At 48.1% G+C, this 18,914-nt stretch overlaps 1 protein-coding gene across 3 annotated transcripts in view; it reads right to left on the reverse strand.

The window, feature by feature from the left end:
• Positions 1 to 6,506: 6,506 nt before the first annotated feature.
• LOC309554370 (activated CDC42 kinase 1-like) overlaps positions 6,507 to 18,914 on the reverse strand; it is a 30,678-nt gene continuing 18,270 nt past the window's right edge. For all 3 annotated transcript variants that reach the window (XM_082256035.1, XM_082256033.1, XM_082256034.1), the window contains exons 3-14: positions 17,712 to 17,782; positions 17,331 to 17,561; positions 17,073 to 17,225; positions 16,600 to 16,877; positions 16,229 to 16,355; positions 15,991 to 16,137; positions 14,379 to 14,473; positions 13,776 to 13,922; positions 13,602 to 13,690; positions 11,345 to 11,754; positions 9,378 to 9,473; positions 6,507 to 6,883 (exon numbers count right to left, since the gene is read on the reverse strand). In XM_082256035.1, coding sequence (XP_082112161.1) covers positions 6,761 to 6,883; positions 9,378 to 9,473; positions 11,345 to 11,754; positions 13,602 to 13,690; positions 13,776 to 13,922; positions 14,379 to 14,473; positions 15,991 to 16,137; positions 16,229 to 16,355; positions 16,600 to 16,877; positions 17,073 to 17,225; positions 17,331 to 17,561; positions 17,712 to 17,782 — 1,967 coding nt within the window. In that variant the 3' untranslated portion in view covers positions 6,507 to 6,760. The remainder of the gene's footprint in view (positions 6,884 to 9,377; positions 9,474 to 11,344; positions 11,755 to 13,601; positions 13,691 to 13,775; positions 13,923 to 14,378; positions 14,474 to 15,990; positions 16,138 to 16,228; positions 16,356 to 16,599; positions 16,878 to 17,072; positions 17,226 to 17,330; positions 17,562 to 17,711; positions 17,783 to 18,914) is intronic.

The following is an 18,914-nucleotide window of genomic DNA, read 5'->3' on the forward strand; positions in this document are numbered from 1 at the left end:
AGTGTCTCACAGGCTGCTGCAGGGCTGGCCCTACCATGGGTCCCGGTCCCGGTATAGAGGGGTGGCCCCTGGCCTCCTCTTCTCTTCTTCGGCTATCGGTAAAAAAAAAAAAAAAGGTCCGCGGCTGGCCTGACATGCACACTGCGCATGCGCCGCCGCCGTTCGGCAAAGCCTGTAAATGTTCGGCTATTTCCGGGAATAGCCGAACATGTATTAGCTTTCCCCGAGCGGCAGCGGCCCATGCGCAGTGTGCATGTCAGGCCGGCCGCGGACGTGTGGCACCGGGCGGCGCCATTTTTAAATCCTAAGGCGCCTTTAGAAAGAGCTGAGGTAAGTGAGACTGCTCCACACTGCAGCCACACTACCTACCATTATGCGGGGCTGCAGGTACATGCCCACAGCACTGCATCTCCTGTAGTATGCCCGCAGCCCCGCATTCTCTTGTACCATGCCCGCAGCCCTGCACTCTCCTGTACCATGCCCACAGCACTGCATTCTCCTGTACCATGCCCACAGCACTGCATTCTCCTGTACCATGCCCGCAGCCCTGCATTCTCCTGTACCATGCCCACAGCACTGCATTCTTCTGTACCATGCCCACAGCCCTGCATTCTCCTGTACCATGCCCACAGCCCTGCATTCTCCTGTATCATGCCCGCAGACCCGCATTCTCCTCTACCATGCCCACAACACTGCATCATGCTGGTAGGTTAATTGGATCCTGTATAAAATTGGCCCTACTGTGTATGTATGTTAGGGACCTTAGAGTGTAAGCTCCTTGAGGGCAGGGACTGATGTGAATGTGCAATGTATATGTAAAGCGCTGCGTAAATTGACAGCGCTATATAAGTACCTGAAATAAATAAATAAATAAATCTCCTGTAGTATGCCCGCATTCTCCTCTACCATACCCACAGCCCCACATTCTCATGCACCATACCGACAGTTCTGCATTCTCCTGTACCATGCCCGCAGCCCTGCATTCTTCTGCACCATGCCCACAGCACTGCATTCTCCTGTACCATGCCCGCAGCCCTGCATTCTCCTGTACCATGCCCACAGCACTGCATTCTTCTGTACCATGCCCACAGCCCTGCATTCTTCTGCACCATGCCCACAGCACTGCATTCTTCTGTACCATGCCTGCAGCCCTGCATTCTTCTGCACCATGCCCGCAGCTCTGCATTCTCCTGTACCATGCTCGCAGCTCTGCATTCTCCTGTTCCATGCTCGCAGCCCTGCATTCTCCTGTACCATGCCCACAGCACTGCATTCTTCTGTACCATGCCCACAGCCCTGCACTCTCCTGTACCATGCCCACAGCCCTGCATTCTCCTGTATCATGCCCGCAGCCCTGCATTCTCCTGTACCATGCCCACAGCACTGCATTCTCCTGTACCATGCCCACAGCACTGCATTCTCCTGTACCATGCCCGCAGCCCTGCATTCTCCTGTACCATGCCCGCAGCCCTGCACTCTCCTGTACCATGCCCGCAGCCCTGCATTCTCCTGTACCATGCTCGCAGCTCTGCATTCTCCTGTTCCATGCTCGCAGCCCTGCATTCTCCTGTACCATGCCCACAGCACTGCATTCTTCTGTACCATGCCCACAGCCCTGCATTCTCCTGTACCATGCCCACAGCACTGCATTCTTCTGTACCATGCCCACAGCCCTGCATTCTCCTGTACCATGCCTACAGCACTGCATTCTTCTGTACCATGCCCACAGCCCTGCATTCTCCTGTACCATGCCCACAGCCCTGCATTCTCCTGTATCATGCCCGCAGCCCTGCATTCTCCTCTACCATGCCCACAACACTGCATCATGCTGGTAGGTTAATTGGATCCTGTATAAAATTGGCCCTACTGTGTATGTATGTTAGGGACCTTACAGTGTAAGCTCCTTGAGGGCAGGGACTGATGTGAATGTGCAATGTATATGTAAAGCGCTGCGTAAATTGACAGCGCTATATAAGTACCTGAAATAAATAAATAAATAAATAAATCTCCTGTAGTATACCCGCATTCTCCTCTACCATACACACAGCCCCACATTCTCATGCACCATACCGACAGTTCTGCATTCTCCTGTACCATGCCCGCAGCCCTGCATTCTTCTGCACCATGCCCGTAGCTCTGCATTCTCCTGTACCATGCCCGCAGCCCTGCATTCTCCTGTACCATGCCCACAGCACTGCATTCTTCTGTACCATGCCCACAGCCCTGCATTCTTCTGTACCATGCCCACAGCCCTGCATTCTTCTGTACCATGCCCGCAGCCCTGCATTCTCCTGTACCATGCCTGCAGCCCCGCATTCTTCTGTACCATGCCCACAGCCCTGCATTCTTCTGCACCATGCCCGCAGCTCTGCATTCTCCTGTACCATGCTCGCAGCTCTGCATTCTCCTGTTCCATGCTCGCAGCCCTGCATTCTCCTGTACCATGCCCACAGCACTGCATTCTTCTGTACCATGCCCACAGCCCTGCATTCTCCTGTACCATGCCCACAGCCCTGCATTCTCCTGTATCATGCCCGCAGCCCTGCATTCTCCTGTACCATGCCCACAGCACTGCATTCTCCTGTACCATGCCCACAGCACTGCATTCTCCTGTACCATGCCCGCAGCCCTGCATTCTCCTGTACCATGCCCGCAGCCCTGCACTCTCCTGTACCATGCCCGCAGCCCTGCATTCTCCTGTACCATGCTCGCAGCTCTGCATTCTCCTGTTCCATGCTCGCAGCCCTGCATTCTCCTGTACCATGCCCACAGCACTGCATTCTTCTGTACCATGCCCACAGCCCTGCATTCTCCTGTACCATGCCCACAGCCCTGCATTCTCCTGTATCATGCCCGCAGCCCTGCATTCTCCTGTACCATGCCCACAGCACTGCATTCTCCTGTACCATGCCCACAGCACTGCATTCTCCTGTACCATGCCCGCAGCCCTGCATTCTCCTGTACCATGCCCGCAGCACTGCATTCTCCTGTACCATGCCCACAGCCCTGCACTCTCCTGTACCATGCCCGCAGCCCTGCATTCTCCTGTACCATGCTCGCAGCTCTGCATTCTCCTGTTCCATGCTCGCAGCCCTGCATTCTCCTGTACCATGCCCACAGCACTGCATTCTTCTGTACCATGCCCACAGCCCTGCATTCTCCTGTACCATGCCCACAGCCCTGCATTCTCCTGTACCATGCCCACAGCACTGCATTCTCCTGTACCATGCCCGCAGCCCTGCATTCTCCTGTACCATGCCCGCAGCACTGCATTCTCCTGTACCATGCCCACAGCCCTGCAGGGCACTGTGGCACTATAGACAGTAGAAAGCTTGGTGCGCTCATCTGCCCAGTGTCTACTGCTCTGTCCTGCTCCTGCTGTCACTCCATACACACTCCCACCCCTCTCACTGCTTTCATAGTCCTATAGAATGTGGTAGAATGTGGGGGCCTCTTGGAGGGCGTGAATTATTATTTTTTTTTGGGGGGGGGCAGCATTTCATTCTCGGACCCAGGCAGCACAATGTCTTGGGCCAGCCCTGGGCTGCTGCTCTGATATTTCCTCCTGTCTTCTAGAGGATTCTAAAATCATAGTGAGGGGGAGAACAGGGCATGCAGCCTGAATATTTATGGGACCCCAGCCAGCCCATATGGTGGTGAGGGAACCCATAAATAGACTGAGGCCTGAGCAGCACAGTGCCGTGTTCCTGGGTCCAGTTCTGCCGGAGATCCCTGTGCAGGGGGCTTTGCCCCTGCAGTAGAAGTCTGAAAGAAGCTATTAGAAAGACATTGAGGTCCCAGCAAGGCTTAGCTGGGGGAGGGGGGGGGTGTCTATTCACAAGTTCAAGTCCAGGAATGAAGTTGGGTCTGGAGAAACTCACTGGAAAGAACCAGGAGGATGTTGGTGGGAAGGAGTCCAGCTGTCCTATGGCGGAATGAAGACAGACAAACAACTGACAGAGGATCTGACTCTACCTAGCTAGATTAAGGAATTTTATTTTATTGCTGTCACCGGCCCCATTAGGTAGATTACTTCTTACTTCATAAATGGTCACTGGTACAGAAAGTGATTGGTAAACCTACCCGGCAAGGGCACAGACAACATTATTAAACCCTGTAGAGCAGGCATGTCCAAATTACAGCCCGGAAACCGCAGGCAATGCGGCCGACCGCCCCCTGACAATTTTTTTTTTTTGCTGGGGAGGAAGGAAGTCGGGTCGGGGACACGGCCACAGCGGCTTCCAACTAACTGTAGGCAGAGGCTGCCTTGGAAGGGATCATACTCTAGTCGTGTTAAATTAGTGCTGGGGGGGGGCGGCAGCGCGGGAAGGGGTCAGCTGCGTTTTATTACTTAAATACCTTAACTATAGTATATATATTTTATACGCGGCCCGAGAACATTTCTCTACACACAATGTGGCCCCAGAGAAGCCGAAAGGTTGGACACCCATGCTGTAGAGGCTTTCCCGCTTCCTTATTCGACCAAAAACCACCAAGAAAGTTTTGGCTTGAGTAGCACTTTAACGATTATCCACACCTCACCCCAATAAACCAAAGACGGATGTAGTGTAATAAAAAGTTTATTTACTCGAAATAACGGTATAAATCTCTATAATGTACAGTATAAATACAATATATCTCTGCATACGTGTAAACCAAGGCCTGTTCGGGCCCACGGGTTGATATTTACAGGTTTAAATACAGCTATGTACATACAAGTCAGGCGTAAGAGCTCTGCTATGGAAAGACTGGAATAGTGACATTCCTCTGTACCGCGTGCCGGAGGATGGATCTTTTCAACCTAACATTATCAGTCATCGATACCAGAAACATCCTGGAGACACACACAGTGCATACTGGGAGTTGTACTTCTCCCTGAGAGTAGTTTCAAAAACAGGCACCTCAACCGTCTTTTTTTTTTTTTTTAAATACTTAACTCCATGATTGGTCATAAAAAATACAGTATATGGTATCACCCCTACCTATATGGCCAAAAGCATGAGGACCCCCTCCCATAGATGGAGTTGAGGTGTCTTCAGTGAAGGGTCCTCTTAATACTTCATCATACAAAGACATTGTAGACAATTGTGCTCCTCCAACCTTGTGGTAACAGTTTTGGGAAGACCCCAAAAAGGAGAAGCTCTAAAAAGACATGGTTTGACCAGTTTGGTGTAGAGGAACCTGAGCGGCCCCCACAGAGCCTGGACCACATGGTTTTAGAATAGGATGTCCACCAAGGTGTGATGATCAGGTGTCCTAAAACTTTTGACCATATAGTGTGTGAAATAATCCCTGAAGGAAAGAAAATAAGAACACTGTAAGATAATCTACATATGTATAGGTTCCTCTCACATGTGAACCCTCCGTAACAGTCTTTTCTAACAGGAACCAAGTCACTGACCACAAGATGTTGGAGAGGGTTACACCAGCCCCAACCTAATGACAGTTTGATCTTTAGGCGGCAAAGGGAATAACACTGGAAAAACCTTCTCTTATTATCAATAAGCTCATACTATTAGAGCTCTGGTGCCCAACTTTGGTGCTTGCCATGAAGCCCTTGGACAGTCAGTGGGAGAGGTGGTTTTGTAAAGAAGCTGTAATGACATTGATCTGTAGAAGTCTTGTGTAACATGTCCCCACTCTCTCACTGTCTTCTGCAAAATGTCTTCAACATGTGTAACATGTCTGCAGTTTATGGCTGTTCCCTCTAGTACCATAAATCTTCAGTCTCTGACAGTCTACTGTAACATTACATAGACTTAATATAATATGGGCCCTTTATGGATATCAGGGGCTGTAGTTGAGGCCCCTTTACTTCACAAGTTGACAACTAGTGTCCCAGAGTAGGATTATTGCTGAGAAATGTGGCACCATCATCCATAGTAGATGATGCTGGGCCCATGTTGGGTGAAATCCATTGGCCATAGTAGATAAAGTCAAGTCCATTTGGGTACCATTCATTGTCAATGGTTGGTGAGATCAGGTCTGTGTTGGGTACCATCCATTGTCCATTATAGAGACATCAGGTCCATACTGGGTACAGTTCAATGTCCATAGTAGATTATGTGAGGGTTAAGTTAGCTATCGGATAAACACTGGGTACCATCCATTTTCCATGGTAGAAGAGGTCAGGTCTACATTGGGTACCATCCATTGTCCATGGTAGAAGATGTCAGGTCTACATTGGGTACCATTCATTTTCCATGGTAGAAGATGTCAGGTCTACATTGGGTACCATCCATTGTCCATAGTAGATTATGTGAGGGTTATGTTATCTATCGGGTAAACACTGGGTACCATCCATTGTCCATGGTAGAAGATGTCAGGTCTACATTGGGTACCATCCATTGTCCATGGTAGAAGATGTCTCCTCCCTATTAGTCTTGGAAAGCCTTCATACTATTTCACAAAACTGAGGAGTCAATGAAAACCCATCATGGCTACAAGCCAGACCAGCTGGCATCATGAAGATTTGAAGTTCTAAAATTATAGCTTTTCAGCATTGGAAGTCCAAAATTCAAAAGAAAAGGCGACCAGCACCCTCAAAATTCCAGGCCATTTCTACATGACCTTCCACAGAAGATTATATTTCTGCCCTTGCCCATAATTCTCCTCCAATGTGGAATTCCAGTAAACAGAACCATCATCTAGACAATCCAGGCACTCCTCAGCAGCCTCCGGTGCCGTTCTGTGTAGACAACAAGTTTAAATTGCTCTCAGAGAAGGAAAAACCTTCAATCAGGAAACATCCAATGTCCAATCAGTGAGGGTGCGGGCTTCGCAGGACGTAGCGGGAAGCAGACTCCAAGTTCCATTTGCATTTGTCAAGGATGCGATGGCATTCTTCCTTGCTGTAGCGACATATGTTGTAGAGCTGTTCCACCTGAAAAGAGAAAATAATATTCAACATGAGAACCCAACTTAAAGGTGGAAATCCAACTCCAGTACTAAATTATACTCTGGGGGCCGTCTTGAGGACTGGCACACTTCAGATTAAATCTTCCCTACAGTCCTATAGGTCCCTCTTCTGTACTAACATTACTCTGATTTCACTATAAACTGAGAGCTTCTCTCAATGTGCATTAGAAGCTGAAGCAAGTCAGATTTTGCTAGCCTCATTTTCTGGCAGGGGGATACCCAGCATCTTTTACACCAGGGGTCTCCAAACTTTCTAAACAAAGGGCCAGTTTAGTGTCTTTCAAACTCTAGGGGAGCTGGAATGTGGCCAGTGGGAGTGGAAAAGGATCTGTTGCTAGTGGGAGGAATACTGCCCATCATTGGTGTCAATGGTAGGAATAGTGTTCCAACATTAGTGTCAGTGAGAGGGCAAGGGCACTATCATTGTTGTCAGTAGGAGGAATAGAGTGGCAGGAACTATGCTGCTGCTGACAGTAAAGGGTAATAATGCCCCAAAGGCCAAATAAAAGTAAGCAAAAGGGCTATATCTGGCCCTCTGGCTGCAGTTTGAAGTCCACTGTTCTAGACCAGTGGTCTCCAAACTGTCTTTTTGCTTGCTTTTCTCCTGCCATCGGTACACTATTTTATCCATTGATGCCAACAATGTGGCATAAGCCCCTACTGACACCAATGATGGGGCACTATTCCTCCCATTGACACCAATGTGGGGACACTATCCCCCCCGCTGACACCAATGATGAGGCACTATCCCCCCCGCTGACACCAATGATGGAGCACTATTTTCCCCATTGACACCAATGATGGAGCACTATTCCTCCCACTGACACCAATGAGGGGACACTATCCCCCCCGCTGACACCAATGATGAGGCACTATTCCCCCCCCCCCCCCCGCTGACACCAATGATGGAGCACTATTTTCCCCACTGACACCAATGATGGAGCACTATTCCTCCCACTGACACCAATGAGGGGACACTATTCCTCCCACTGACACCAATGATGAGGCACTATCCCCCCGCTGACACCAATGAGGGGACACTATCACCCCGCTGACACCAATGATGAAGCACTATCCCCCCCGCTGACACCAATGATGGAGCTCTATTCCCCCCACTGACACCAATGATGGAGCTCTATTCCCCCCACTGATACCAATGATGGAGCTCCATTCCCCCCACTGACACCAATGATGGGGCACTATTCCCATATTGACACCAATGATGGAGCACTATTTCCCCACTGACACCAATGATGAGGCACTATCCCCCCCGCTGACACCAATGATGGGGCACTATTCCTCCCACTGACACCAATGATGGAGCTCTATTCCCCCATTGACACCAATGATGGAGCACTATTTCCCCACTGACACCAATGATGAGGCACTATCCCCCCCGCTGACACCAATGATGGGGCACTATTCCTCCCACTGACACCAATGATGGAGCTCTATTCCCCCATTGACACCAATGATGGAGCTCTATTCCTCCCACTGACACCAATGAACGGGCACTATTCCTCCCACTGACACCAATGATGGAGCACTATCCCTCCCACTGACACCAATGATGAGGCACTATCCCTCCCACTGACACCAATGAACGGGCACTATTCCTCCCACTGACACCAATGATGAGGCACTATTTCTCCCACTGACACCAACAATGGGGCGTTATTTTTTCCCAGTGACCTTTGGGACCTTTTCTACTCCCAAGGGTCACAACCCAACCCCCCTTAAGTCTGAAGGACAGTAAACTGACCTCTTGTTTAGAAGGTTTGGAGACCCCTGATCTAGGCCTTTCCATCTCCAGCCTGACTGTCCCTGGCCCACCCTTTTCATTGATTGGAGTTCATTTCTTTCAATCACAGAGGCTCAGCGTCACATGCAGGTGTTATCTAGGGCTGTCTTCATGCTTCCAAATTTGCCTGTCTGAGAACATCTACCCCTCCAGACTGACATCCACCCATGAAGGCATGTTATATGCATTGCTCCTCCCAAGACCCAGCCCACCACTTACAACAGGGCTGAGGCTGAGAGGAGTGCTGAGGCTGAGAGGAGTACTGAGGTAGGGTGATGTGATGTCTTCAGGAAGCTATGTACAACCCCCTGCCTGGCTCTTCCCCCAGCCATGATCTGCCTGAATTCAACAGCTCCCCCCCCATAAACATGCTAATGACAATTTTGAATAAAACCTTTGCATTGTTATAAATTATTTTAGACCCAGTCACATCACTGGGTTGGGGACCATGGAGGTCCAAAAATAAGCATATTAAATTTCAGCTTTATTATAATGGGAGCATGGCTGCATTTTACCCCAGTCATTTTTGAAGTTGTCCTTTGTACAGTTCCATAATCTACTGAACTGAAACGATGTAGACAGGACACTTATAAATGGGGCCTAAAACTAAAAAGACCTCCAATGTAAGCGGTGTGGGAGGCCTTTCAAGTATGCTCACCTTTAAAGAGTGCACAGCCCGCGTTACGTCCCCTCCATAGTTGCGCAGGGCCTCGCGGCTCTCTTCTGTCGTCACTCCGTGTACGCACTCCTCCACCTGCACAACAGAAAACAATATCAGTTAAATATACACCTACGTTCAGAGTGTGTGAAGTATGTTTGATGGATGGTTAACGTGGATGAATAAACTCTGAATTAGATCTTACGAAGCATTTTAGACCCAAATTAAATGAAAGTCCACCAGATATTTACATTAACGGCTGCGGTTACCATATAGAACTTCATATTGTGTGATCGGTAATGTTAAACAACCAGTTCTGCTTTGTTGTAGCTGCGATTATTCCCAAAAACAGGTCAACAAAGAAAACCTTCTCAAGCATCTCAGAAGCATTTCAGTTGAGTCCCAGATTTCCCTCAAGGCAACTAGAAGAAAGCTGCGTCTGACTTGTCTCTGGGCCTGGCATATCAAGTTTAACCTCAAAGTGAAAGTCTACACTCTATTGGACCCCAGCCAAGCCAGAGGAAGGCAAAGTCCATCATAAATAAAGTCCAATCTGCATCAACAGGCCACAAACCTCCTTCCTGACCTCTTACAGCAGCTTTCAGATCTACATTATATATATATATATACACACACACACACACACACACACACACACACACACACACACACACACACACACACACACACACACACACACACACTGCTTTTTTTCTCAGAGAATAGGTGCAGGAACTCCACCTTTTAAGTTACTTTGTGTCTCCGCCCCCTACCCACCTCCGAGCACTAACCCTTGGTTCCATCCCTTCCAACCTACGAGCACTGACCCTTGAGTCCATTCCCTACCCAGCTTCCAGTACAGCCACTTTTAGAGAATGTAGAGCCAAGTATAATTCTCTATTGGAATGTATAGAATTAGGTTATGATAACAAGAAAAGCAATAAAATAGATCCAGCAGCAATAGACGCCCCCCCCCCCCTGCAGCAATAGACCCCCCAGAAGCAGCAAAAGATCTCCCAGCAGCCAGCATCAATAGACTCTCTAGCAGCCAGCAACAGTAGACCTCTCCCTAAACAGTAGATTCCTTTTAGCAATAATTAACCCTCAGTATCAAAAGATCCTCCACCAGCAACAATAGATTGCCAGGAAAAAATAGATCCCCTCCAGCAACAATAGATCTCCCAGCAGCCAGCATCAGTAGATCCACCAGCACCCATTGGAGGTGCCGGAACTGCGGCCCCCGTGTTCCCGCTGAAAAACAGCCCTATATATATATATATATATATATATATATATATATATATATACACACACACAAACAAATACATGTATACACACTAGATCAGTGCCGGGGACAAGCTCATCCAGTTTCCGGGACAAAGATGCTAAACTGCATACCTCCCTCCCCCGTTCAGGATTCCAACAGTCTCTCGCTTGTCAAAATCACTGCTGCCGTCACTACTCCTGTCAGCCGTGTAATAGAAGGAAAATCGCTCCACCCCTATAGTAGACCAGGGTAACTTCCCCTCCCCACCCACCCCTTGTCCCAGCCCTGTACTAGATTTAAGAGAAAATCCTGAAAGCCACGTTTCTCATTGATCATAAGATGGGTCATTACCAATAGAGCCAGTCAAGGTCAATTGTATGGCAACCCCCCCCCCCCCCAACTGACAAAGCTCTGAGCTCTGAGGAGGTAAGTTATATCTAAAACCATCTAAATGTAAACTACCATAAACAGTACATTCCCATTCCAGTTCTCCTCCAACCACCCTGATAGTCTTGGGTCTCAGACAAAGTATAAATAAGCCTTTGCACAGCCAGGCAGGTCTCAGCCAGAGAACAGTCATTGGCCCCTGGGAGAGAGTGATGGAGGGGGAAGTTCTTGGGACACGATGGTAGATGAATTCAGACCATTAAAAGTCAATGCTGAGTTCTATACCAACACAGAGACGACTCAGTCTGCTCACCTCTTTAATCTTCTTTTGAAGATCAGCATCTGCGGTATTGGCTCTGTACCCCGCTGGTTTACTTTCTGGCGGCAGACGAGAGACCGGGAGCATTTCTCCTGGAACCACGACTGGAGAAGGTGGGAATTTATCTTTATTGCGGCTTATCTGCTGCATGGGGGGATCCACTGTAGGAGGGGTGAGAAACCGATCCTTAGGGGCTGATATTTTTGGCTTGGGAGGAGGTAGAGGTCGGAGGTTGGCCAGTATACGCTGTGGGGGAAGGTCACTCATTCTTCTTGGGGAAGGCTCACGAGGTGGTGATGCTATGCTCTCCAGATCTCTTCCACGTTGCTTGGGTGTTTGGTGGCTTTGTGGTTTCTTGTTCATTAAGTCAATATCAGGGATGGACTCCAAACTTCTAGACAGACCTGTGGGTGGAAGTCAGAGCAGGTAAGAGGAGAGAAATGAGAAGAGAATGGGAAAAGTGGGGAAAATAGAGAATGGGAAAAGTGGGGAAAATAAGACCTACAAAGTTATAGTAAGAAGAGAAAGGATGGCGATGACAGTAAGGAGAGGGTGGATGGAGAGGATGACAGTAAGGAGAGAAAGGATAGAGAGGAGGACAGTAAGGAGAGCGTGGATGGAGAGGAGGACAGTAAGGAGAAGAAGAATGGAGAGGATGACAGTAAAGAGAGAAAGGATAGAGAGGATGACAGAGAGAAGAAGGATGGAGAGAATTACAGTAAGGAAAGGATGGATGGAGAGGATGACAGTAAGGAGAAGAAGGATGGAGAGGGTCACAGTAAGGAGAGGAATGGATGGAGAGTATCACACAGTAAAGAGGGAAAGGATGGAGAGGATCACAGTAAGGAGAAGAAGGATGGAGAGGATGACAGTAAAGAGAGAAAGGATAGAGAGGATGACAGAGAGAAGAAGGATGGAGAGAATTACAGTAAGGAAAGGATGGATGGAGAGGATGACAGTAAGGAGAAGAAGGATGGAGAGGGTCACAGTAAGGAGAGGAATGGATGGAGAGTATCACACAGTAAAGAGGGAAAGGATGGAGAGGATGACAGTAAGGAGAAGAAGGATGGAGAGGATGACACCAAGGAGAGGATGACACTAAGGAGAGGATAGATGGAGAGGATGACACGAAGGAGAGGATAGATGAAGAGGATGACACTAAGGAGAGGATAGATGGAGAGGGTGACACGAAGGAGAGGATAGATGGAGAGGATAGACGGAGAGGGTGACAGTAAGGAGAAGATGAATGAAGAGGATAACACTAAGGAGAGGATGGATGGAGAGGATCACAGTAAGGAGAAGATGGATGGAGAGGAGCACAGTAAGGAGAAGATGGATGGAGAGGAGCACAGTAAGGAGAGGGTGGATGGAGAGGATGACAGTAAGGAGAAGATGGATGGAGAGGATCACAGTAAGGAGAGGATGGATGGAGAGGGTGACACGAAGGAGATGATAGATGGAGAGGGTGACATGAAGGAGAGGATAGATGGAGAGGGTGACACGAAGGAGAGGGTGACAGTAAGGAGAGGATGAATGGAGAGGATAACAGTAAGGAGAAGATGGATGGAGAGGATCACAGTAAGGAAAGGATGGATGGAGAGGATCACAGTAAGGAGAGGATGGATGGAGAGGATCACAGTAAGGAGAGGATAGATGGAGAGGATCACAGTAAGGAAAGGATGGATGGAGAGGATCACAGTAAGGAAAGGATGGATGGAGAGGATCACAGTAAGGAGAGGATGAATGGAGAGGATCACAGTAAGGAGAGGATGGATGGAGAGGATCACAGTAAGGAGAGGATAGATGGAGAGGATCACAGTAAGGAAAGGATGGATGGAGAGGATCACAGTAAGGAGAAGACGGATGGAGAGGATCACAGTAAGGAAAGGATGGATGGAGAGGATCACAGTAAGGAAAGGATGGCTGGAGAGGATCACAGTAAGGAGAAGATGGATGGAGAGGATCACAGTAAGGAGAGGATGAATGGAGAGGATAACAGTAAGGAGAGGATGGATGGAGAGGATCACAGTAAGGAGAGGATAGATGGAGAGGATCACAGTAAGGAGAGGATGGATGTGAGATGGACGTAACCATTCAATAGACATGTGTCTATTATTAACCCAACATATTATGCAACTATGAAAGCAAGGAGAGGAAAAGAGGATGAAAGGAAGGAAAAGATGGAAGGATGGGTGACAAGGAAAGGGAAGTGAAAGAAGGAGGGTGATGGTTGTTATCAGAAGACACGTACGTTGCATACGAATCATCTCCTCTGCTCTGATGCGACTAGCACCGCCCCCTCCTGCTCTCCGTTGACCTTCTTTTGCTCGGATTCTTTTGCTGAAAGAAACAAAACTTTATGAGTATATAACGGGAGGCAATATGTACTATGATCTCCTTGGTCCAGAGGCATTGAGACACTTACTTGTTCTCTACATCCACTAGAGAGATCTTTCCAGGACTGATAGAGTTACGGGTGCGTGCCAAGTCCTCCGGAGAGATGACGGCAGAGGGGAATGGACCAATCCTAGCAGTCCGCTGATTCTGCCCTCTCCAGGGCCGAGAGTCTGACCTGGAGGATGAAAATAAGAGCCATGTAATTCATGAATACTAATCAGATGAACCACTTTGCCTCATTCAGATTCCAATGCTTCTAGGAGTCTCCTATCTCCAGGCTAACTAAACAGGCAGGAGGCTCCAGGACAAACCTAAAACGAGCTGGGGGGGGGGGGGATTTTATCTGCAGGCTCATCTGGCAATGGCTAGAATTTTTCAGAAAAAGCTGAAATATGTGGCCAGGAAAATAGAAGTTAGGGTTTATGGGCCTGCAGCCTTCAAATCCGATGATGCATAAACACAGGAGGAATGATCAGCCAGTTATGAATTAGAAAATAAATAATAGGTCAAGACTTGTAGACCAATGAATGATCAATAATGAACTATTTTCAGTAGAAGATAACTGATGAATTCCAGGAGCTAAATGATGGATGGAGAAGGTACATCGGAATGAGTTGAAGTTTCTTCTTACCCAACATTAATGACGGTGACAACGTCCCCGGCATCCAGTGGCAACCAGGAGGGATTGTTCACTTCTTGAAGAACACGAACTTCTAGTGGTTTCATCTAATAAAGAAATACATTTTCCATTAGATGATGAGCTAAGAAGAGGTCACATAACAGATGGGAATGGTGGAGGAATAGGACAGTGTAAAACAATAGATATAACAGTAATAGAAACGTATCCATAACCTTAGGTAGAAACAAGATTGGATTATTTAGGTATCCAAAAAAGGGACACTATTGGAAGATCTCTGGAATTTATTAGAGGGGAAAGGAATGGAGATGCACTACATAGCCAAACATTTTGGACACCTGACCAGTATACCTACAGTATATGATCTTGTTGGACATGCCATTACAAAACCATGTGGCCTAATATGGAGTTTCCTCCATCTTTGCCCCGACAACAGCCCTTCTGGGAATATTTCCAAGGTGATTTTGGATAGCGTCTGTGGGAGTTTGTGCCCATTTGTGAGGTCAGGTATACTGATTTTGGATGAGAAGACCTGGCTTGCAATCAACATTCCATCCCAAAGGATTGAGGTCAGGACAAAGGCGAAACTAGAACCTTCAGGGCCCCGGTGCAAGAAACCATGTAGGGCCCCCCCCCAGACCCATGGCCGGGGGCCCTTCCCTTCAAGCCTGGGGCTCTTCCCACTGATCCTGGGGCCCTTTACTCTCATTGCGGGGCCCTTTATTACAGTCCTGCAGCGGGACCCTTTCACAAGTTCTGCAGTGGGCCCCCTTCCTGCCATCTTCGGGCCTCCCCACAGGGTTGGAATGCCAGGGCCCGGTCGCAAGTGTGACCTTTGCGATCCTGGAAGTTCTCCCACTGGTGTCAGTAGTTTTTATTTTTTTGGTATTTTAATTGTATTATTTTTTATTATTTTATTTTATTTTTTTTACAATGTCACTGACTATGACTCTGTCCATTCAGAAAAGGAAGGAGCTGGTAAATTACATATTTACCGACCCCTTCCTGGTTCTCTATTGTGACACATCCCCTGCAGCAGCCGGCAGGAGAGGGGAGGGAGCACAGTGGGGGGGGGCAGGGGAGCACACAGGGGCCCAGAGGCAGCAGAACACCATTGAACTGGATAGGAGGAGTGGCGGGGGCAGCATACAGAGGAACCAATCTCCTCCATTTTCCTCCTGCAGCTACTGGAGGAAAAAGGAGGACAGTGATTTCTCTACATGCTGCCCCCGCCGCCCCTCCTAACCAGGTGTAGAGGGGAGCTGCACGGGCCCCCTGCAGCATGGGGCCCGGTTGCAGATGCAACCCCTGTAGTTACGCCTCTGGGTCAGGACTCTGTGCAGGACACTCAAATTCCTCCTCACCACACTGTTCAGCCCATGTCTTTATGGGGCTGGATTTGTACACAGGGGCACAGTCATGGTGGAACAGAAAAAGGTCTTCACCAAACTGTTACCAGAGGGTTGGAGGAGCACAATAGTCTACAATGTCTTGGTATGAGGTTGCCTTCACTGGGAACACCTGAGCTCCATCAATTTGGTCATATAGTGTACAGAAAACATTGTAGGCGGGAGAACGGGTGATACCGGATACATATTTCACTTACATCTTGGAGAAGGCTGATGAGAGTGGTGAAATTTGGCCTCTGTTCAGGTTTGTGAGCCCAACACTTCATCATGATGTTATACAAAGCAGAAGGACAATCATCTGGATGTTCCAGTCGCTCGCCTTCTCGGTCAATCTTCATTAAAATCTGGAGACATGAACACAGTTATACAAAGTTTAGTTCTGTAAGACTGATGAATTGATGGTGTGACTGAGACTCTACAAGAGCTTCAAATTACCTGTCTCCCACTCAGGCCGAGCCAGGGCTCCTGTCCATAGGTGAACATTTCCCACATGGTGACCCCAAACATCCAGACATCTGATGGGTGTGAGAAGGTGCCAATCTTCAAGCTTTCTGGTGAACACCTATCACAAAGATGGCAATGGGAAGGCAAATTAGTGATTTGGGATTCCAAGAAATCACCCAAGATTAGTTCTGATTAGCATCTTCAACCTCCCACCATGGGATTGACCCACTACTACCCTACAATGTGAAGGCAAATTAGTGATTCCAAGAAATCCCCCAACATTAGTTCTGATGAGCATCCCCAACCTCCCACCATAGGATTCACCCACTATTACCCTACAATGTGCCGGCTTTTTTTCTCACCATGCAAATGGTATCCTGCGGTGAGCAGACATGATGTATTGTTCATCGTTGGTCCTCAGCGCTCTTGTCAGGCCGAAATCACCAATCTTTACCATTTCATCACTCATGAGCAAGACATTCCGTGTTGCCAGGTCCCTATGGATGAACTTCTGGTTTTCAAGGTAGCTCATCCCAGAGGCAATCTGGATGGAGTAGGACCACAAAAGCTGCAGAGGATATGCTCCATAGCGAGAACGCAGAGCATCATGTAGAGATCCAAGAGGTGCCAACTCTGTGACCTGAGATGGAAGAAGGAAAGACACGAGAGGGTAATTATCCAGACACACACCACACACCCATCCAACTGTTGAAGGAGAGGCTGACTCTGAGGCCCCCTTTGTGTCACCCTGCCAAAGGTGGGACAGAGTCAAAGGCCCCTTGTTATTAACCTGGTGTGAATGAAATAACTCCATTAAAGAGAACTAGCCACTCACCATTTTCATTGGCTGAGTCAGAACCACCCCGTAGAGTCTAATGAGATGTGGATGATCCAGTGCGTACATGGCATTTACTTCCTGTAGGAAATCCTGAAGAATTTCAGGATCCGAGCTGGCATCTGTACGGAGGGTTTTCACTGCAACATTCACCTGGAAGAACAAAGTCGGTGAATGAGACTGCTGCAGAGTAGCAGGGCATGATACAAAGGATGATAGCTCAGGGAATAGGCAGAGATAAAGGAAGGGGGTACTCACTGTCCTTCCGCCAGGAATTCTCCACTCTCCTTTGCGGACCACCCCAAAGCAACCGTCCCCCAGACGTTCCATCAGATGCAAGTCTCGGTCATTGATCAGACACTTCAAGGAGTAGTCACTTTCCCCCCGATGGGAGGAGGGTGACACAGAAAAGGGCGATAGGGAGGGGGGCGATAAGATGTCCAGATCTGAGGGTGATTCAGGGCTCTCAGAGCCTCTGTTTGCAAACATCTAAAGAGGACAAAAAGAAGACAATATTTAGAACAGGCTTTGAATTTCTACAAAGATTTCCCATCAGTAGTTTTGTGTCTCTGCCCCCTCCCATCCCCACAATAATGAGATTAGTAGTAAGTGTCTTTGCTCCTTCCATAAAGTGCTCACCTTGTACATCCATGTTTTGGGGCGGATGGGTGGCTTCCTTCGCTTTAAAGCTTCAAAGAGTCTTCTCTGAGCTGAAAAAACATAACAAGGCAAGTCAGGCTTGAGGCATGAGGCACTGCAGCTTTTCCAAATTCATTTAAAGTGAACTGGTAATTTGTAGATCTTGCAACTCCTTGCTCCTTGACCTGGGTAGAGGTGGCAGCACTGCATTGTGATATAGGAGGATTTCTACGCTACAACATACTTTATTACAGATTCACATCTGCTTCTTTTCTGTAGGTACTAAGCATAAACCATGGCTGCCGCAGAAACTCCTTAAACTGAAAGCCAAGTGCAATTTACTACCTGGTGTTACCCGGCTTGGGTTCCCTCCGCCATGGGTTTGGCAATTCTGGTTTGAAAATTAGCAAACCCAAACTTGAGGGCAAATCCAGTGGATTAGGCAAATCTTGTTTGAATGTAGAGGGGAATCCCAAAGAAGTCAATAGGGAAAGGAAGGGAGGAATGATCAGGAGGGTTACATATCTTGTTGCAAAATTTTGGCAGTTTTTTCATCAAATTTAAATTTTCACAATTTTGCCAATTTTTAGAAGCAATTTTGTTAATTTTTTCTCTCTGGCCATTTACTTCTTGCCCGTCTCCATCACAATCTCTTGTATATTAAATCAAGGGAAGGGCAGCAGAGGAGATTGAGGCAAAGAAAAGAAAGATGGGTTCCTTCTGGGACTTGTGTGCGCCCAGGTTGTATGATGACACATCCAATCCATCGATACCTCGCATCTCATTAAAAGCTAAAGCGGTGACCTCATTCATGGAGGAACGGGGTCATGTGACACACCTGAGTCACCCGGTACACGTGAGAACGTTCTGTCACAACTGGCACAATAACATAAACACGCATGGGGGGGACATTATGTAATGTACAGTATGAAGACAACTTTCCCAACCGTGGTCCAACCCCTTTCCATGTCCCCAGAGAACCGAATATTGTAATGAATCATCAGAGAAGGAGCGCAGGGTGCAGAACGGGGACACCAAAAACTCAGCTACCTGGGACAGACATGACAGGGTTAACAGCGGGGGGCTGGGGGGGGGGGGGTCAGGAAGATTAGGGGTGTCATACCAAAATTATTCACCTCCAAGGAGATGCCATACTTCATAACTGGCTGCATGGAGCCTGACCTTAGACAGACAAAACTCTAC

The sequence above is a fragment of the Pelophylax lessonae genome (assembly GCF_965119305.1).
Source record: "Pelophylax lessonae genome assembly, chromosome: 4".
NCBI classification, from domain to species: Eukaryota; Metazoa; Chordata; class Amphibia; order Anura; family Ranidae; genus Pelophylax; species Pelophylax lessonae.